Source organism: Mastigoproctus giganteus, unplaced genomic scaffold (assembly GCF_048544385.1).
Source record: "Mastigoproctus giganteus isolate SK-2022 unplaced genomic scaffold, ASM4854438v1 scaffold_15, whole genome shotgun sequence".
NCBI classification, from domain to species: Eukaryota; Metazoa; Arthropoda; class Arachnida; order Uropygi; family Thelyphonidae; genus Mastigoproctus; species Mastigoproctus giganteus.
Genome location: NW_028328292.1, coordinates 3,203,190 through 3,217,800, shown reverse-complemented (window position 1 = coordinate 3,217,800; position 14,611 = coordinate 3,203,190). Strand labels below are relative to the sequence as shown.

The 14,611-nt window shown below is 39.3% G+C and overlaps 1 protein-coding gene across 2 annotated transcripts in view; it reads right to left on the bottom strand.

Annotated features, from left to right (window-relative positions):
• Positions 1 to 14,611, bottom strand: part of LOC150074911 (cytoplasmic dynein 2 intermediate chain 1) — a 466,509-nt gene that overhangs the window by 183,727 nt on the left and 268,171 nt on the right. For both annotated transcript variants that reach the window (XM_090389329.1, XM_090389330.1), the window contains exon 17: positions 68 to 140. In XM_090389329.1, the coding sequence (XP_090245455.1) occupies positions 68 to 140 (73 nt within the window). The remainder of the gene's footprint in view (positions 1 to 67; positions 141 to 14,611) is intronic.

The following is a 14,611-nucleotide window of genomic DNA, read 5'->3' as shown; positions in this document are numbered from 1 at the left end:
AACCTAATATATATATATATAAATATATATATAAAAAGAAAAGGAGTATAGTATAAAAGAAACAAACTTTGTTTGCTGATGGATTACTGGACGAACTGCAACCACACAACTATGATGATTTTCTTCTCGAAGGACTGCAGCTATAAATTAAATTATTTTTGTATAAGAAACGTTTTCCTTTTTTTTTTTTTTTTTTTTACATATACCATCTAAGTAAAAGCATATAAAATATTTTTCCAATTTAAATCGGCACAAATCACCACCGGCTTCAACAAGGTGCCAGAAACGTCTCCGGCAAGACTATCAGGCGTTCATTAGCCGCAATACTTTATGGGAGCCACCGACCCACCAGAGTCCCATTGCTAACACCATGACACAGGATTCTATGCTTCAACTGGGCAAAGGAACAATGGCACTGGACTTTGGATGATTGGATATGGATCTCCTAGTCTGATGAGTCCCATTTCCAGTTATTTCGAGCAGATGCGAGGGTGTGTATCTGGCAGAAACTGCATTAAGCTATGTACCTATCATGTCAACAAGGAACTGTTCAGACAAGTTAGATTAAGTTAGGTTAGGTAATGGACGGTCAGTAATGATCTGGGGTATGTTCAACTGCTACACGTTGGGATCTCTGTTACATCTAGATTGCCAAGTTGACCAAGATTTTTGCAGCTCCGGCGAACGCTAAGTTTTCATTTATATTTAGTCATTTTATTGACTTAATTGTTATACTAAATTATTTTCTATAAGTAGATTTATAGTTCTAGCCACGCTCCATGGTTTATTTTTGAATTTAGATAGCGATTTTGAAAGTTAATACTTAGTGTCCATAGATTTTACGTTCATAACTTGCTGCCATTGTTATACGATACGGAATAGCATAAAACTAGATAGCGAAATACGTAGCACTGTATTAGAAATCTGTTAGATTAGTATAGTATTATCAATTAATCAGTAAAATTTACTAATCTTATTAAAGTTCATTGTTAATTAAATTATACTTAACGGAATCATGACCCAGACTAGAGCAGCAAAGCAGCATTAACAGAATAGCCAGAGTACTGTGGCTTGCAGGAGAAATGAAGGGGGTGATTTTCCAATGCATCACAGTCTAAAACAATGTGCAAAATGTGAAATGTTTGCAGACCTGTCTAGAACAGGACATGATCTAGCCAAGGAGGATGTCATTGTGTGGGCTAGGTGCAGAGACCGTGAAGAAATTAGGTGCCAACTCAGCGTTCTGATGGGCGCCAATGAGAGTTTGTGGTTTGGGTAAATGCCCTTCAAGAAATTAATATGAGGGGCCAATCAAGCTCTCAGCTGCCCCACTCAACGCCAGAGCTCACTCCTGTGCATCAGAAAACACAGCGGCAATCTTCAAGGCAGAATGCGCTGGTCACACAAGAACTAGTTATTGTTGGTGAATCTATTGTCAGTGAGACAGGGAATATATTATGCAAAATGGATAGGTGAAACAAGACCAAGGTATGTCTGCCAGGGGCAAAAGTTGATGATGTTGTGGGGCAGATATCATCTTTTAAGGGCACAAAAGGTGATATTGTTGTTGTACACACTGGCACTAATGACCTTAAGAGTAAGAGATCTACAGATTTACTTAACAAGTACAGGCCAATGCTGAAAAAAGGTTAAGGTTAAATTTGAAAGTGCTTGCAATTCTGCCCAGACACGATAGGAAGGAGTACATGATGAGAGCCCTGTCAATCAATTCGGCCCTGGAGAGATTGTGCAAGCCTCACGGAGTAGAATTTTTTTCAGCATGGTCTGTACTTGCTAACAGAAGAGACTGCTTCTACAAGGATGGGATACACTTAAATAGAAAGGGTGCAAGAATATTTGCTGATGCTATCGAGGCAGTGTTTGGTGGGTCAGAAAACTGCTAGATTCGGGGGATTCAGAGATTAAAAGATTAACGGTAGCCCCAGGCAGAGGCAAAAGTGATTCTTGCACTGCTTCTACTGTAATGAGCAACAGCCTAGAGAGCAAGTTGCTGGAGACTTCAAGAGCTGCTGGAATTCATCATGGAACAAGTAAATACATGGGCTGTATTAGGGTAACTAAGAGTAAGACCAAGTGCATGTTTACTTGCATGTACACTAATGGAGATGTGCTAATGCTAGAAGTATGGTAAATAAAACTGATGAATTTGAAGTGCTGATCAAGACATCAAAGGCAGCTATTATTGGGATATCAGAGACATGGTGTCACACAGATATATGCAGTGCAGAATTGGAATTTAAGTAGTACAATGTGCACAGAAAGTACAGACAGGATAGGAAGGGAGGAGGGATTATGCTGTTAGTTAAGAAACACAAAATCTAAGGAAGTGCATCCAGTTGACATGAGTGGACTGCAATGTTGAGTCTGTTGGTGTGACATAAACATTAGGAAAGAGAAAATGAGAGTAGGAGTATGTTATAGGCCTAATGACTCTGATGAGTACAATGAACGGTTGTGCACAGAAATAGAATGGGCCAGTAAATCAGAATGTCTTGTAATTGGGGATTTTAACTTTCCAGATATTGACTGGAACTTGTGATTGGTCACTCGCATGCTATCAAGACTTATGTGGAATTTATTGGAGGATTGTTTTCTACAGCAACATGTTTGAGGGGCAACCAGACAGAGTAATATTCATCTGATGATCAGCAGTGATTATTCATGCATTAAGAATTTGAGATAAAGGATTCACTAGGTGACAGTGATCAAAGTGTACTGATGTGGGATTTACTTAAAGAAGTAACTACCATCAAGGGTAAAGGTAAGGGTTTTTGTTTTCATAAAGGTGACTACAGTTGTCTCGGACAGTTTTTAAATTCTACACAGTGGGATCAACTGATGATGTTACCAACAGTGAATTCTAAATGGGAAGCCTTTAGGGATTTAATCTTGGAAGCTACTAGGATTTTCATATCAAATAAGAAATACTGTTCAAGGTTCAGGTCTAAATGGATGTCAGGTGAACTAATGAGACATGTGGCAGAGAAGAAAAATGCATGGGATGCATATAAATTATCAGGCAATACGGAAGTCTACGGCAGATATAAGCTGGTCTGAAATCAAGTCACAAAATAGTTTAGGCAGGCGAAGGCAGATTACAAGAAATCTTTAGCCAAGGATGCATAGAAAAAAAGCAAAGAGTACTTTACATATTTAAACTCTAGAAGGAAGGGGATGAATCATATTGGTCCACTTAACATAGATGGTTCGACTATTCATGATCCTACTCAAGTAGCTGATAAACTGAATGCGTATTTTGCATCTATATTCACACATAAGGAGTTATTCAAGGAGGGGAAGGCCAGAAGTTTATCAAAATAAAAAAGGCACCTGGGGTAGATGGAATCTATCCAGTTATAAATAAGAAGGCAGCAAGGGAAGTAAGCAAACCCTTAGCCATAATTATGAGAGCATCCTTAAGAGTCAGGGCAGGTCCCCATGGACTGGAGATGTGCAAATGTATCCCAAAATTAACAAAGGGGGGTTCAAAGAGTGATACAAATAATTATAAGCCTGTTAATTTAACTTCTGTTCCAGGGAAAATAATGGAGTCACTGGTTAAAGAGGTGATACAGGATCACATAGACACTGCAGTAACAGTTCAGACACAGCACGGGTTTGGTAAGGGGAAGTCTTGTCTGACCAATTTAATTGGATACTACGATGTGGTCACAATGGAACTGGATACAAAAAATAATTTTGACATCATATACTTGGATTTCACTAAAACTTCTGATAGTGTTGCACATGGAAGACTGCTGTAGAAATTGGAACAGCATGGCATTAAGGGCAAGTTACTGCAATGGATAAAGGGATGGTTAAGTGGGAGATGGCAGAGAGTGGTAATAAATGGACACTGCTCTACATGGACTAATGTTATTAGCAGAGTCCCCCAGTATTCAGTGCTGGGCCCATTGTTATTGTTTATTTATCAATGATATCAATGAAGGTATATCAGGGTTAAAGTCCAATTTTGCAGATGATACAAAGGTTGGCAGGGTTGTTAATGACAGTAAAGACAGTATGCTACTGCAATAGGATCTAGAAAAGTTAGGCAGATAGGCTGAGAAGTGGCAACTGAAGTTTAACAGTGACAAATGCAAAGTACTCCATATGGGTAGCAGTAACCTAAGACAAACATAGCAACTGTGTAGTACTACACTCAGGGAGGTGGAAAATGAAAAAGAGGGGGGGGGGGGTTATTGTGTTGTCAGATATGATTGGTTGGTTGGTTATTAGGATTTTTATGGCACATCAGCATGTAAGGCTATAGTGCGCCAATGTCAGATATGAAGTTCTCTGAGCAGTGCAAACAGGTAATGGAGTTTTGTCAATGATACATAGGAATTTTGCTAGCAGAGACAAGGAAGTGATTATCCCTTTGTATAAGGCAATGGTCAGACCACACTTTGAGTACTGTATACAGGTCTGGAGACCTCATTTTAGGAAGGATGCAGAGTTGTTAGAACAAGTACAGAGAAGGGCAGCAAGATTGGTGAGAGGAACAAGGGGGTGCGCTTAGGAAGAAAAGCTTATGTTCTGCAAGTTGCAGCATCTGGAGACTAGGCATCTGTGAGGTGACTGGATCGAGGTGTATAAGGCTTGGAATGGTTTGAGCATGCTTAATGCTGATGCTGACACTTCAGCTTGCTCAGATTAAGAACCTGAGGGAGCATAGATTCAAATTGAGGAAAGACAGTTGTAGAATAGATATGTGGAAGTTTACCATTAGCCTGCAGGTAGTTGATTGCTGCAACAGACTTTCATCTGTTGTTGTTGAAGTTGATAGCTTAAATAAATTTAAGGCTGAACTAGACAAACATTTGGAGTGACCAGATGGATGAAATGGGAAGGGCTCTTTTTTTTTTTTTTTTTTTTTAAGCTGATGCTATATAAGCTTGCTTTCTTGCATTATATGCCTCAACTAATGCTAATGCATCCCTGAATGGTCCAGGTTATGCGTGCATCTTTGCAGACCATCTGCATCCTTCATGGTCATTGTGCATCTACAGGGCAATGGACTCTTCCAGCAGGACATTGCACCTCCTCACAGAGCCGTGATGACTAGAACATGGTTCAAAGAGCATTCCCAAATTTTACCACCATGGAATGGCCTCCCCATTCACCGGATATGAACCCTGTGGAGTATCTTTGGGATGCTGTGGAAAGATCCGTTCGAGCTTTGGATCTTCCACCCAGGAATGTGACGAAATTATGGACAGTGGTGCAGCAAGCATGGATAGAAATACCTGTGAAATGCTTTTGTGAACTAGTGCACTCAATGACTCGCCGTGTGACTGCCATTATCCAGGTGAAAAGTGGGCCTACCTGCTACTAGGTAGGTATTCCATGAATTCTGTCCACTCAGTGTATATATGTTCAATATTTAGTGGCAGTTTTGTCTTTGTTGTGGTATGTTCTGTGAATTTTCTATGAAATGCATTAATATTATCTGTTTTTAGTACAACTGTTTATTTAATGGTCAATTACATTAAATCAAAATTATGGATGTGAATAAAAAAAGGACTGGCCCTGAAAATCGTGAATTTCAAGAATGGTGGGAAAGCAAATATCTGTTTATTCTTCACATAGGAAAGCCATAGTGTTTGGAATGGTTACAGACTTGCTATATCTAAGGAATACAACTTAAAGCATTATCTTTCACTGCATCAAAAACAGTATTTTTCCTGCATAACTGACACTGGAATAGCACTGGAACAAAAGCTGAAAAATCAAAAGAATAAACAAATATTTTTTAATAAGGTATAAAAATCACAAGAAGTATCAGTATCTGCTTCATTTGCTGTATTCCTAGAAATAGCAAAAGCGCTATTTTCAGATGGAGAATAAATTTTAAAAAAATAATTCTTTGCCATAAGCTCAAGCTATACTGTTTCGCTCTCTCAACATTAAATTAATGTAGACATGTTGAAGAGATATATATGCACATCAGTAAAAGGTTTAAAAAAATTATCAACAAGTGTAGCTATTTTTCTGTCACTCTGGATGAAAGCACATATCTGATACAAGCCAAATGCTTATTTTTATAAGAACCATTGATGAAAATTCTAGTTATTCTGAAGAGCTTTTAAAATTAACATCACTGCACAATACAGTGAAAGGAGAGGACATTTATACTGAATTAAAATGTGTAGTAGCAGAATATGGTGGTTTGATAACTTTTTTTTTTATTTTTACAGAGGAGTATTTCCATTTGCAATGGTTTCCTCGGCCTACAAGTTATTTTTTGGTAGTAATTTTTTCCGACCAGAAAGTGCAGTTTAAGGTGTCTTGGTCAGTTAGACTTTGAGCTGTCATGCACTCCCATAATCCATCTATCCATATTCTCCTAAGTCTTCCTCTTCTCTTTCTTCCTGGTGGTACCCATTCCAGGATTACCTTTGGATATCTGGTTTATTGCATCCACTTTACATGTCCAAACCATTTTAAATGCTTCTCTTTGATAGTAGCAATTATATCTTTTTTCATTTCCATTCTCTCTCTTGTCTTCATTCCTTTTTCTATCTCTCCTAGAAGTTCTGCTGAGCATCTCCAAAAATCCATTTCTGTGGAGAGCAATTTGTTTTTTCCTTCGCTTGTTCAAAGTCCAGGTCTCAGCTCCATATAATAAAAAGCTTTGTACTATTGTTGGGATGATCCATTGTTTTGTAAGATTGATCCCAATTATATGAATTTATTGACTGCACTACTATTATAACTGATGGTGCCAAATCCATGACTGGCCAAAATATTGGAGACTAGCAGGCTGCAAAAAGAAGGAATTAAATGTCAAATACTGCACTGTACTGTTCATCAGGAAGCTTTGTGTGGAACTTTGCTGAATTAAGTGGCACAATGGAAAAAGTTGTTAAAATTACCAATTTTATTTGAGGTGTAAATCATTCACTTAAACATAAAAAATTCAAAACTTTTTTTGGCTGAACTTAATGCTGAATATACTGATCTACTTTTACACAGCAGAATTTGCTAGTTAAATGCAGGAAAATGCTTAAAAAGATTTTTTAAACTTCAAAAAGAAATTTATATTTTTTTGACAGAAGTGGAATATGATGATATTTTAACAGCAAGTCTTGTTGATGTCAATTTTCTAAGTTTGCTTGCTTTCTTAACAGATGTTACAAGTTATTTGAATTACTTGAATAAATCCTTACAAGGAAAAGATCAAAACATTTGTCATTTTTATGGCCATATCACAGGATTTAGAAATAAACTGCTATTCTTAAAATCATTTTTAAAAAAATTAATTAATTTTGAATCTTGCAAAGAGCTTTTCGATAAAATCATGGAACTAGATAAAATTATAAATCTTGAATTATATAACAAAAGGTTTGCTCAATTTGACATGTTTAAAGAAAGCATAAGATTATTCAACAATCCATTTATTACTGATATTGATACAGCAAGTCCTCAATATCAAATGGAATTGTGAGCTTCAGGCCTACTCATTCAGTATTTAGTACAGAAACTGGAATGGAATTATTAAAACTTCTATCCAAAGATAAATATCACAACTTCAGACATTTTGGACTAAAAATAATATCTATGTTTGGTAGTACATATATCTGTGAGTGAGCATTTTCTGATATGAAATATATAAAATCAAAATACAGGCACTGCATGAAGGGTACCAAACTTGAACATATACACTGACTACACAGAAATCATGGGATACCTATCTAGTAATGGGGAAACCCACCTTTTGCCCAGATAAGGGAAGACACATTTAGCATTAGCATTAGTAGAGGCATATGATGCAAGAAAACAAGCTTAAGCAGCATCAGCCAAAAAAAAACAAAAAAAAACTTCTACTTCACCCCTCCATTCGTTCGAAATACCTGTCCAGCTGAGCCTTAAATTTATTTAGGCTATCAACTTCCACAACAAGGGATGGAAGTCTGTTCCACCAACCAACTACCCGCTGGCAAAAGGCAAATTTCCGCACATCTATCCTACATCTGTCTTTCATCAATTTGAACTTATGCCCTCTCAGGTGATTATTCTGAGCAAGAGGCAGAATCCCATCAGCACTGAGCATGCTCAAACCATTCAAGGCTTTATACACCTCTATCAGATCACCTCGTTGGTGCCTAGTCTCCAGACACTAATTTGCAAAACTTAAGCTTTTCTTCGTAAGAGCAACCCTTTGTTCCATTCACTAATCTTGTTGCCCTTCTCTGTACTCGTTCCAGCAGCTCTACATCCTTCTTGAAATGAGGCCTCCAGACCTGTATACAGTACTCAAGGTGTGGCCTGACCATTGCCTTATACAAGGGAATAATCACCTCCTTATCCTTGCTAGAAAAATTCCTGTATATCATTGATAAAACACCATGAGCTACTCTTGAAGCCCGTCTGCACTGCTCAGAGAACTTCATATCTGCATGCACAATTACCCCAGGTCCTTTTCATTCTCTACCACTACCACTGACAGTGGTCCTTTTCATTCTCTACCCCTGTCAGTGTAGTACTACAGGTTTGATACATTGCTCTTTCCCATATGTAGTATTTTACATTTGTCAATGTTAAACTTCATTTGCCATCTGCCCATCAGCTCAGCCTTTCCAGATCCTGTTGCAGCAGCAGCAGCATAGCATCAGTAGTGTCCTTCACAACCCTGCCAACCTTTGTATCGTGTGCAAACTTGGATGTTAAGCTTGATATACCATCATCAATATTATTTATAAATACAGAAAACAATAATGGACCCAACACTGAACCCTGAGGGACTCCACTAATAACATTAGTCCCCAATGAGCAGTGTCCATTGATTACAACTCTCTGTCTTCTCCCCCTCAACCACCCCTTTATCCATAGCAGCAATTAGCCTCCAATGCCACACTGCTCCAATCTGTGCAGCAGTCTTCCATGTGCAACAGTATCAAATGCCTTTCTAAGATCGAAGTATATAATATCAAAGTTATTCCCTGCATCCAGTTCTTTTGTGACTGCATCATAGTATCCAATCAAATTATATCTGCAATAAGGCCTCTGAGGTTGGGATTATTCATACTACCAATTTTAAACACAAACACCAACCGTTAATGACTGTTGAATAATGAAATAAAATAAAATAAAATGATAGAAAAGACTGTAAAATAATATTTACAAAAAACTTTTAATCATTTACAAAAAACTAAACTATAACAAAAGTAAAATAAGTTAAAATGCATTAAAATGTAAATATAAAAGCGATAAAAAGACGATAAAAAACACTAGAGCTTTCGGAGGTGTCTTCCTCCTTCCTCAGTAATAGTGAGACTTAAATGACACATCCTTAAATACCAGGCTCACGGCACACGTGGATGACCAGGCGCATACCCAGCATTCCTTTCACTTGTACCGGAACCGGAATTGGACTGAACACATGGAAAATTAAAACGTTTGTCTCTTGTCAAAACCACCGCCTCAAAAAGGGGGTGAAGCCTAACTCCCCTGTCTCTGTTTATACTATTGTTACCAGAGGATCCAATCCACAGACTTTCCAGCCACTTGCGGTCCCAGAATCTATGCGCCCGGTCAAGGATGACAGCGTTGTCGGGGGAGATCTGGTGTTGTTTTTCCCAATAGTGCTCGGCAATGGCGGATTTATTGAGCTCTGCGGTCCGTATCGCTCGTGAATGTTCTCCCAGACGGTCCTTGAGACGCCGTCCTGTCTTCCCCACGTAACATTCCCCACAATCCGCCATTGCCGAGCACTATTGGGAAAAACAACACCAGATCTCCCCCGACAACGCTGTCATCCTTGACCGGGCGCATAGATTCTGGGACCGCAAGTGGCTGGAACGTCTGTGGACTGGATCCTCTGGTAACAATAGTATAAACAGAGACAGGGGAGTTAGGCTTCACCCCCTTTTTGAGGCGGTGGTTTTGACAAGAGACAAACGTTTTAATTTTCCACGTGTTCAGTCCAATTCCGGTTCCGGTACAAGTGAAAGGAATGCTGGGTATGCGCCTGGTCATCCACGTGTGCCGTGAGCCTGGTATTTAAGGATGTGTCATTTAAGTCTCACTATTACTGAGGAAGGAGGAAGACACCTCCGAAAGCTCTAGTGTGTTTTTTATCGTCTTTTTATCGCTTTTATATTTCAATGCATTTTAACTTATTTTACTTTTGTTATAGTTTAGTTTTTTGTAAATGATTAAAAGTTTTTTGGAAATATTATTTTACAGTCTTTTCTATCATTTTATTTTATTTTATTTCATTATTCAACCAGTCATTAACGGTTGGTGTTTGTGTTTAAAATTGGTAGTATCCAATCAAATTGGTCAAGCAAGACTCCCCCTTAACAAAACCATGCTGTGTCCGAGCTATAACTGAAGTCTTGTCTAGAAGATCCTGCAGTGCTTCTGTAACCAGTGCCTCCATTAATTTTCCTGGAACAGAAGTTAAACTCACAGGTCTATAATTACTTGTGTCAGCCTTTGATCCTCCTTTGTGAATTGGGGTCACATTTTCACATCTCCAGTCTATGGGTACCTCCCCTGATTCCAAGGAAGCTCTCATAATCATGGCTAGGGTTTGCTTACTTCTTTTGCTGCCTCCTTTAATATAACTGGATAGATCCCATCCACCCTGGGTGCCTTTTTTTATGTTTATCTTCAACAATTTCTCCTCCACTTTACTCTCAGTTATTACAAGATTATCTAGTTTACTGCCAGAGTTGAATACACCTCTTGCCTTCCCCTCGCTGAATAACTCCTGTGTGAATGTCGATGCAAAATATTCATTTAGTTTGTTAGCTACCTGAGCAGGATCATCAACAGTTGAACCATCGATATCAAGTGGACCAATCTGATTCATCCCCTTCCTTCTAGAGTTTACATAAGTAAATAACTCTTTGCTGTTTTTCTTTGCATCCCTTGCCAAAGATTTCTCGTAATCTGCCTTAGCCTGCCTAACCTCCTTTGTAACTTGGTTACAGATCAACTTATATCTATCATAGGCTTCTGTGTCATGTGTTAATTTGTATGTATCCCATGCATTTTTCTTCTCTGCCATATGTCTCATTAGTTCATCTGACATCCATTTAGGCCTAAACCTTGAACAATATTTCTTAGTTGGTATGTAAAGCCTAGTAGCTTCCAAGATAAGTTCTTTGAATGCTTCCCATTTTGAATTTGCTGTTGGTAACATCATCAGTTGGTCCCACTGTATAGAATTTAAATACTGTCTCAGACCATCGTAGTCGCCTTTACGAAAGCAATAACACTTCCCTTTACCCCTGATGGCAGTTACCTCTTTGAGTAAATCCCACTTCAGCACACTGTGAACACTGCCACCTAGTGGTTCCTCTATCTTCAGATTCTTAATGCATGAAGAATCACTACTGATAATCAGATCAAGAGTATTACTCCCTCTAGTTGCCTCCCAAACATGTTGATGTAGAAAACAATCATCCAATAAATCTACAAAAGCCTTGCTAGTGTCTGAGTGACCAACCCACAAATTCCAGTCAATATCTGGGAAATTAAAATCCCCCCCATTATAAGACTCTCTGATTTACTGGCCCACTCTATTTCCCTGTACAGTTTCTTATTATACTCATCAGAGTCATTAGGCCTGTAGCACACTCCTACTCTCAATTTTGATCTCCCAATGCTTATGTCACACCAAACTGACTAGACACTGCACTGTCCAGGGATGCCGATTGGCTTCACTTCCTTGGATTTTATGTGTTTCTTAACTAATAGCATACCCCTCCTCCCTTCCTATCCTGTCTATCTTTTCTGTAGACGTTGTACTTCCCAAATTCCAGTTCTGCATTCCTTATATCTGTGTGATACCACGTCTCTGATATCCCAACAATATCCGCCTTTGATGCTTTGAGCAATACCTCAAATTCATCAAATTTATTTACCAAACTCCTAGCATTGGTGTACACGCAACTATACATGCACCTGTTCTTTTTCTTAGCTACCCTAACACAACCCATGTGTTTACTTGTACCACAATGACTCCCAGCAGTCTCTGAAATATCCTGCATCTTGTTTTCCAGGCTTCTGCTCATTCCAATAGAAGCAGTGTAAGAATCACTTTCACCTCTGCCAGTGGCTACTGTTAATCTATTAGTCATTATATTCCCCCCAAGCTAGCAGTTTTCCGACCCACCTAACACTGCCCGATAGCATCAGCAAATATTCTTGCACCCTTTCTATTTAAGTGTATCCCATCCCTGTAGAAGCAGTCCCTTCTGTTAACAAGTACAGACCAGGCTGAAAAAAATTCTACCCCTTGAGCCTTGCACAATCTTTCCAGGGCCGAATTGATCGACAAGGCTCTCATCATATACTCCCTCCTATCGTGTCTGGGTAGAATTGCAGACACTTTCAAATTCAATCTAATTCACGGCTTTTTTTCAACAGTGACCTGTACTCGTTAAGTAATTCTGCCGGTCTCCTACTCTTAATATCATTAGTGCATGGCGAGGCATGGAGTCCACTAGTCCACGAAAGCATTCCATGGGTATTTCCATCCGTGCTTGCTGCAACGATGTCCATAATTCTGTCGCATTCCTGGGTGGAAGATCGAAAGCTTGAACGTACCACAAGGTTCATGTCCCGTGAACGAGGCCATTCCATGGTGGTAAAATCTGCGGAATACTCTTCAAACCATGTTCTAGTCACCACAGCTCTGTGGGGAGATGCACTATCCTGCTGGAACAGTCCATTGCCTTGTGGGTGCACAACAACTATGAAGGGATACAGATGGTCTGCAAGGATAGACTAGTAACTTCGACTGTTCAGACATACGTCTAGATGTACCAGAGGTCCCAACATGTGCCACTTGAACTTGTCCTAGACCATTACTGACCATCCACCTGCCTGAACAGTTCCTAGTTGACATGATGGGTGCATAGCTTTGTGTGGTTTCCATCAGATATACACCCTCCCATCCACTCAAAATAACTGGAAATGGGACTCACCAGACCAGGAGACCCATCTCCAATCATCCAAGGTACAGTGCCAATGTTCTTTTGTCCAGTTGAGGTGTAGATTCCTGTGTCTTGGTGTTAGCCATGGGACTCTGGCGGATCACCTGATGGTCTTGGTGGAAACATTTCTGACACCTCCCGCATTGAAGTCAGCAGTGATTTGTGCCACTGTGTCTCTCTCTGGTTGGCTGAAACAATGCAAGACAGATGCCAATGGCCATGTTCATCCACCACCTTTCTCCGCCCACGAGATGTTATTCCAGAAATGGTGTATTACCGATACACTCTTGATACTGTTGAATGAGGATAATGCAATTTCTGTACTGCGATAGAGTGACCCATGCATCAAGCACCCACTACCATCCCTCTTTCAAAGTCAGTTAACTCACAATGTTTATCCATACTGACATTGAATTACTGTCTATGTGAATGCAGTGAAGCAGCATACCTATATATCTGACAACCCCCAAGTAAGAGGGGTGTCAGAGTCATGTTGCCCAGGAACCCCATGAATTCTGTCCTTTCAGTGTACTTTAACATACAACAACAAACACTGAAGTAGATATAAAAGAACTTGTTGCCGAATAGCTTCAACTACAATGCTCCCATTAAATTTTTACTTATTAAATATCATCATCATGATCACACTGTATCCTTGTTGAGATAGGCAGAGAGAACCGAGTAGTCAAATCTTTGTACCTTAATAATACATTGCTCATACACTGCTTGGCCTCTTCAACACACATATACTATTATATAGATGTGCGGAAGTTTGCCTTTAGCCAGTGGGTAGTTGATTGCTGCAACAGATTTCCATCTGTTGTTGTGGAAGTTGATAGCTTGAATAAACTTAAGGCTGAACTAGACAAACATTTGGAGTGACCGGATGGGTGAAATGGGAAGGTTTTTTTTTTTTTTTTTTATGTGAACCCCAAACATGAGAGGTATTAGAACCTATAGTACTTAGTACCGTGCTTGGGTTGGAGGTTGAGAAGACGAAAGAATATATTTGTTGACATTGGACTTTAACTTCTGTAGATTGTAATTTTCAGGAAATACGTATGAAGGAAGGTTGTTCCAGAAAACGGCAGTTGAATGAATAAATGAGGAAGATGAAAAGTTGGTTCTGTGGATTTGAAGTTGGACAGTAAATGGATGTTGGCTGGTGGCGGCATGTGTTTGGACTGTTTTGAAAGAGAGAGAGCTGGAATTATAGAAGCCAATTCAGAAGAACAGTGCCCATGGAAGTATCTGTAGAAGAGGCATGCAGCAGAAACAGTACGTCTATGAGAAAGCGAGTGGAGAGACTCTGTTAGAGATGAATCATTAATTAACCTAACTGCCCTCTTCTGAATGGAATCAAGAAGCTTGAGAGAGGTTTTGGGGGCACCACCCCAGATGTGGGAACAATATTCCATGGCAGGGCGGATTTGTGATTTATACAGAGTGAGCAGCTGTTTGGAAGAAAAGTAACGCCGAGAGCAAAAGAGAAAACCAAGTTTTTTAGATGCAGAGGAAGCAAAATTTGTAATGTGCTTGTGCCAAGAGAGATTAGAAGTCAGGGTAATCCCCAAAAGAGATATATCATTTTGCCTAGAAATTGGAGTGTCACTAAAGATAAGCATAGGAGCAGAAGA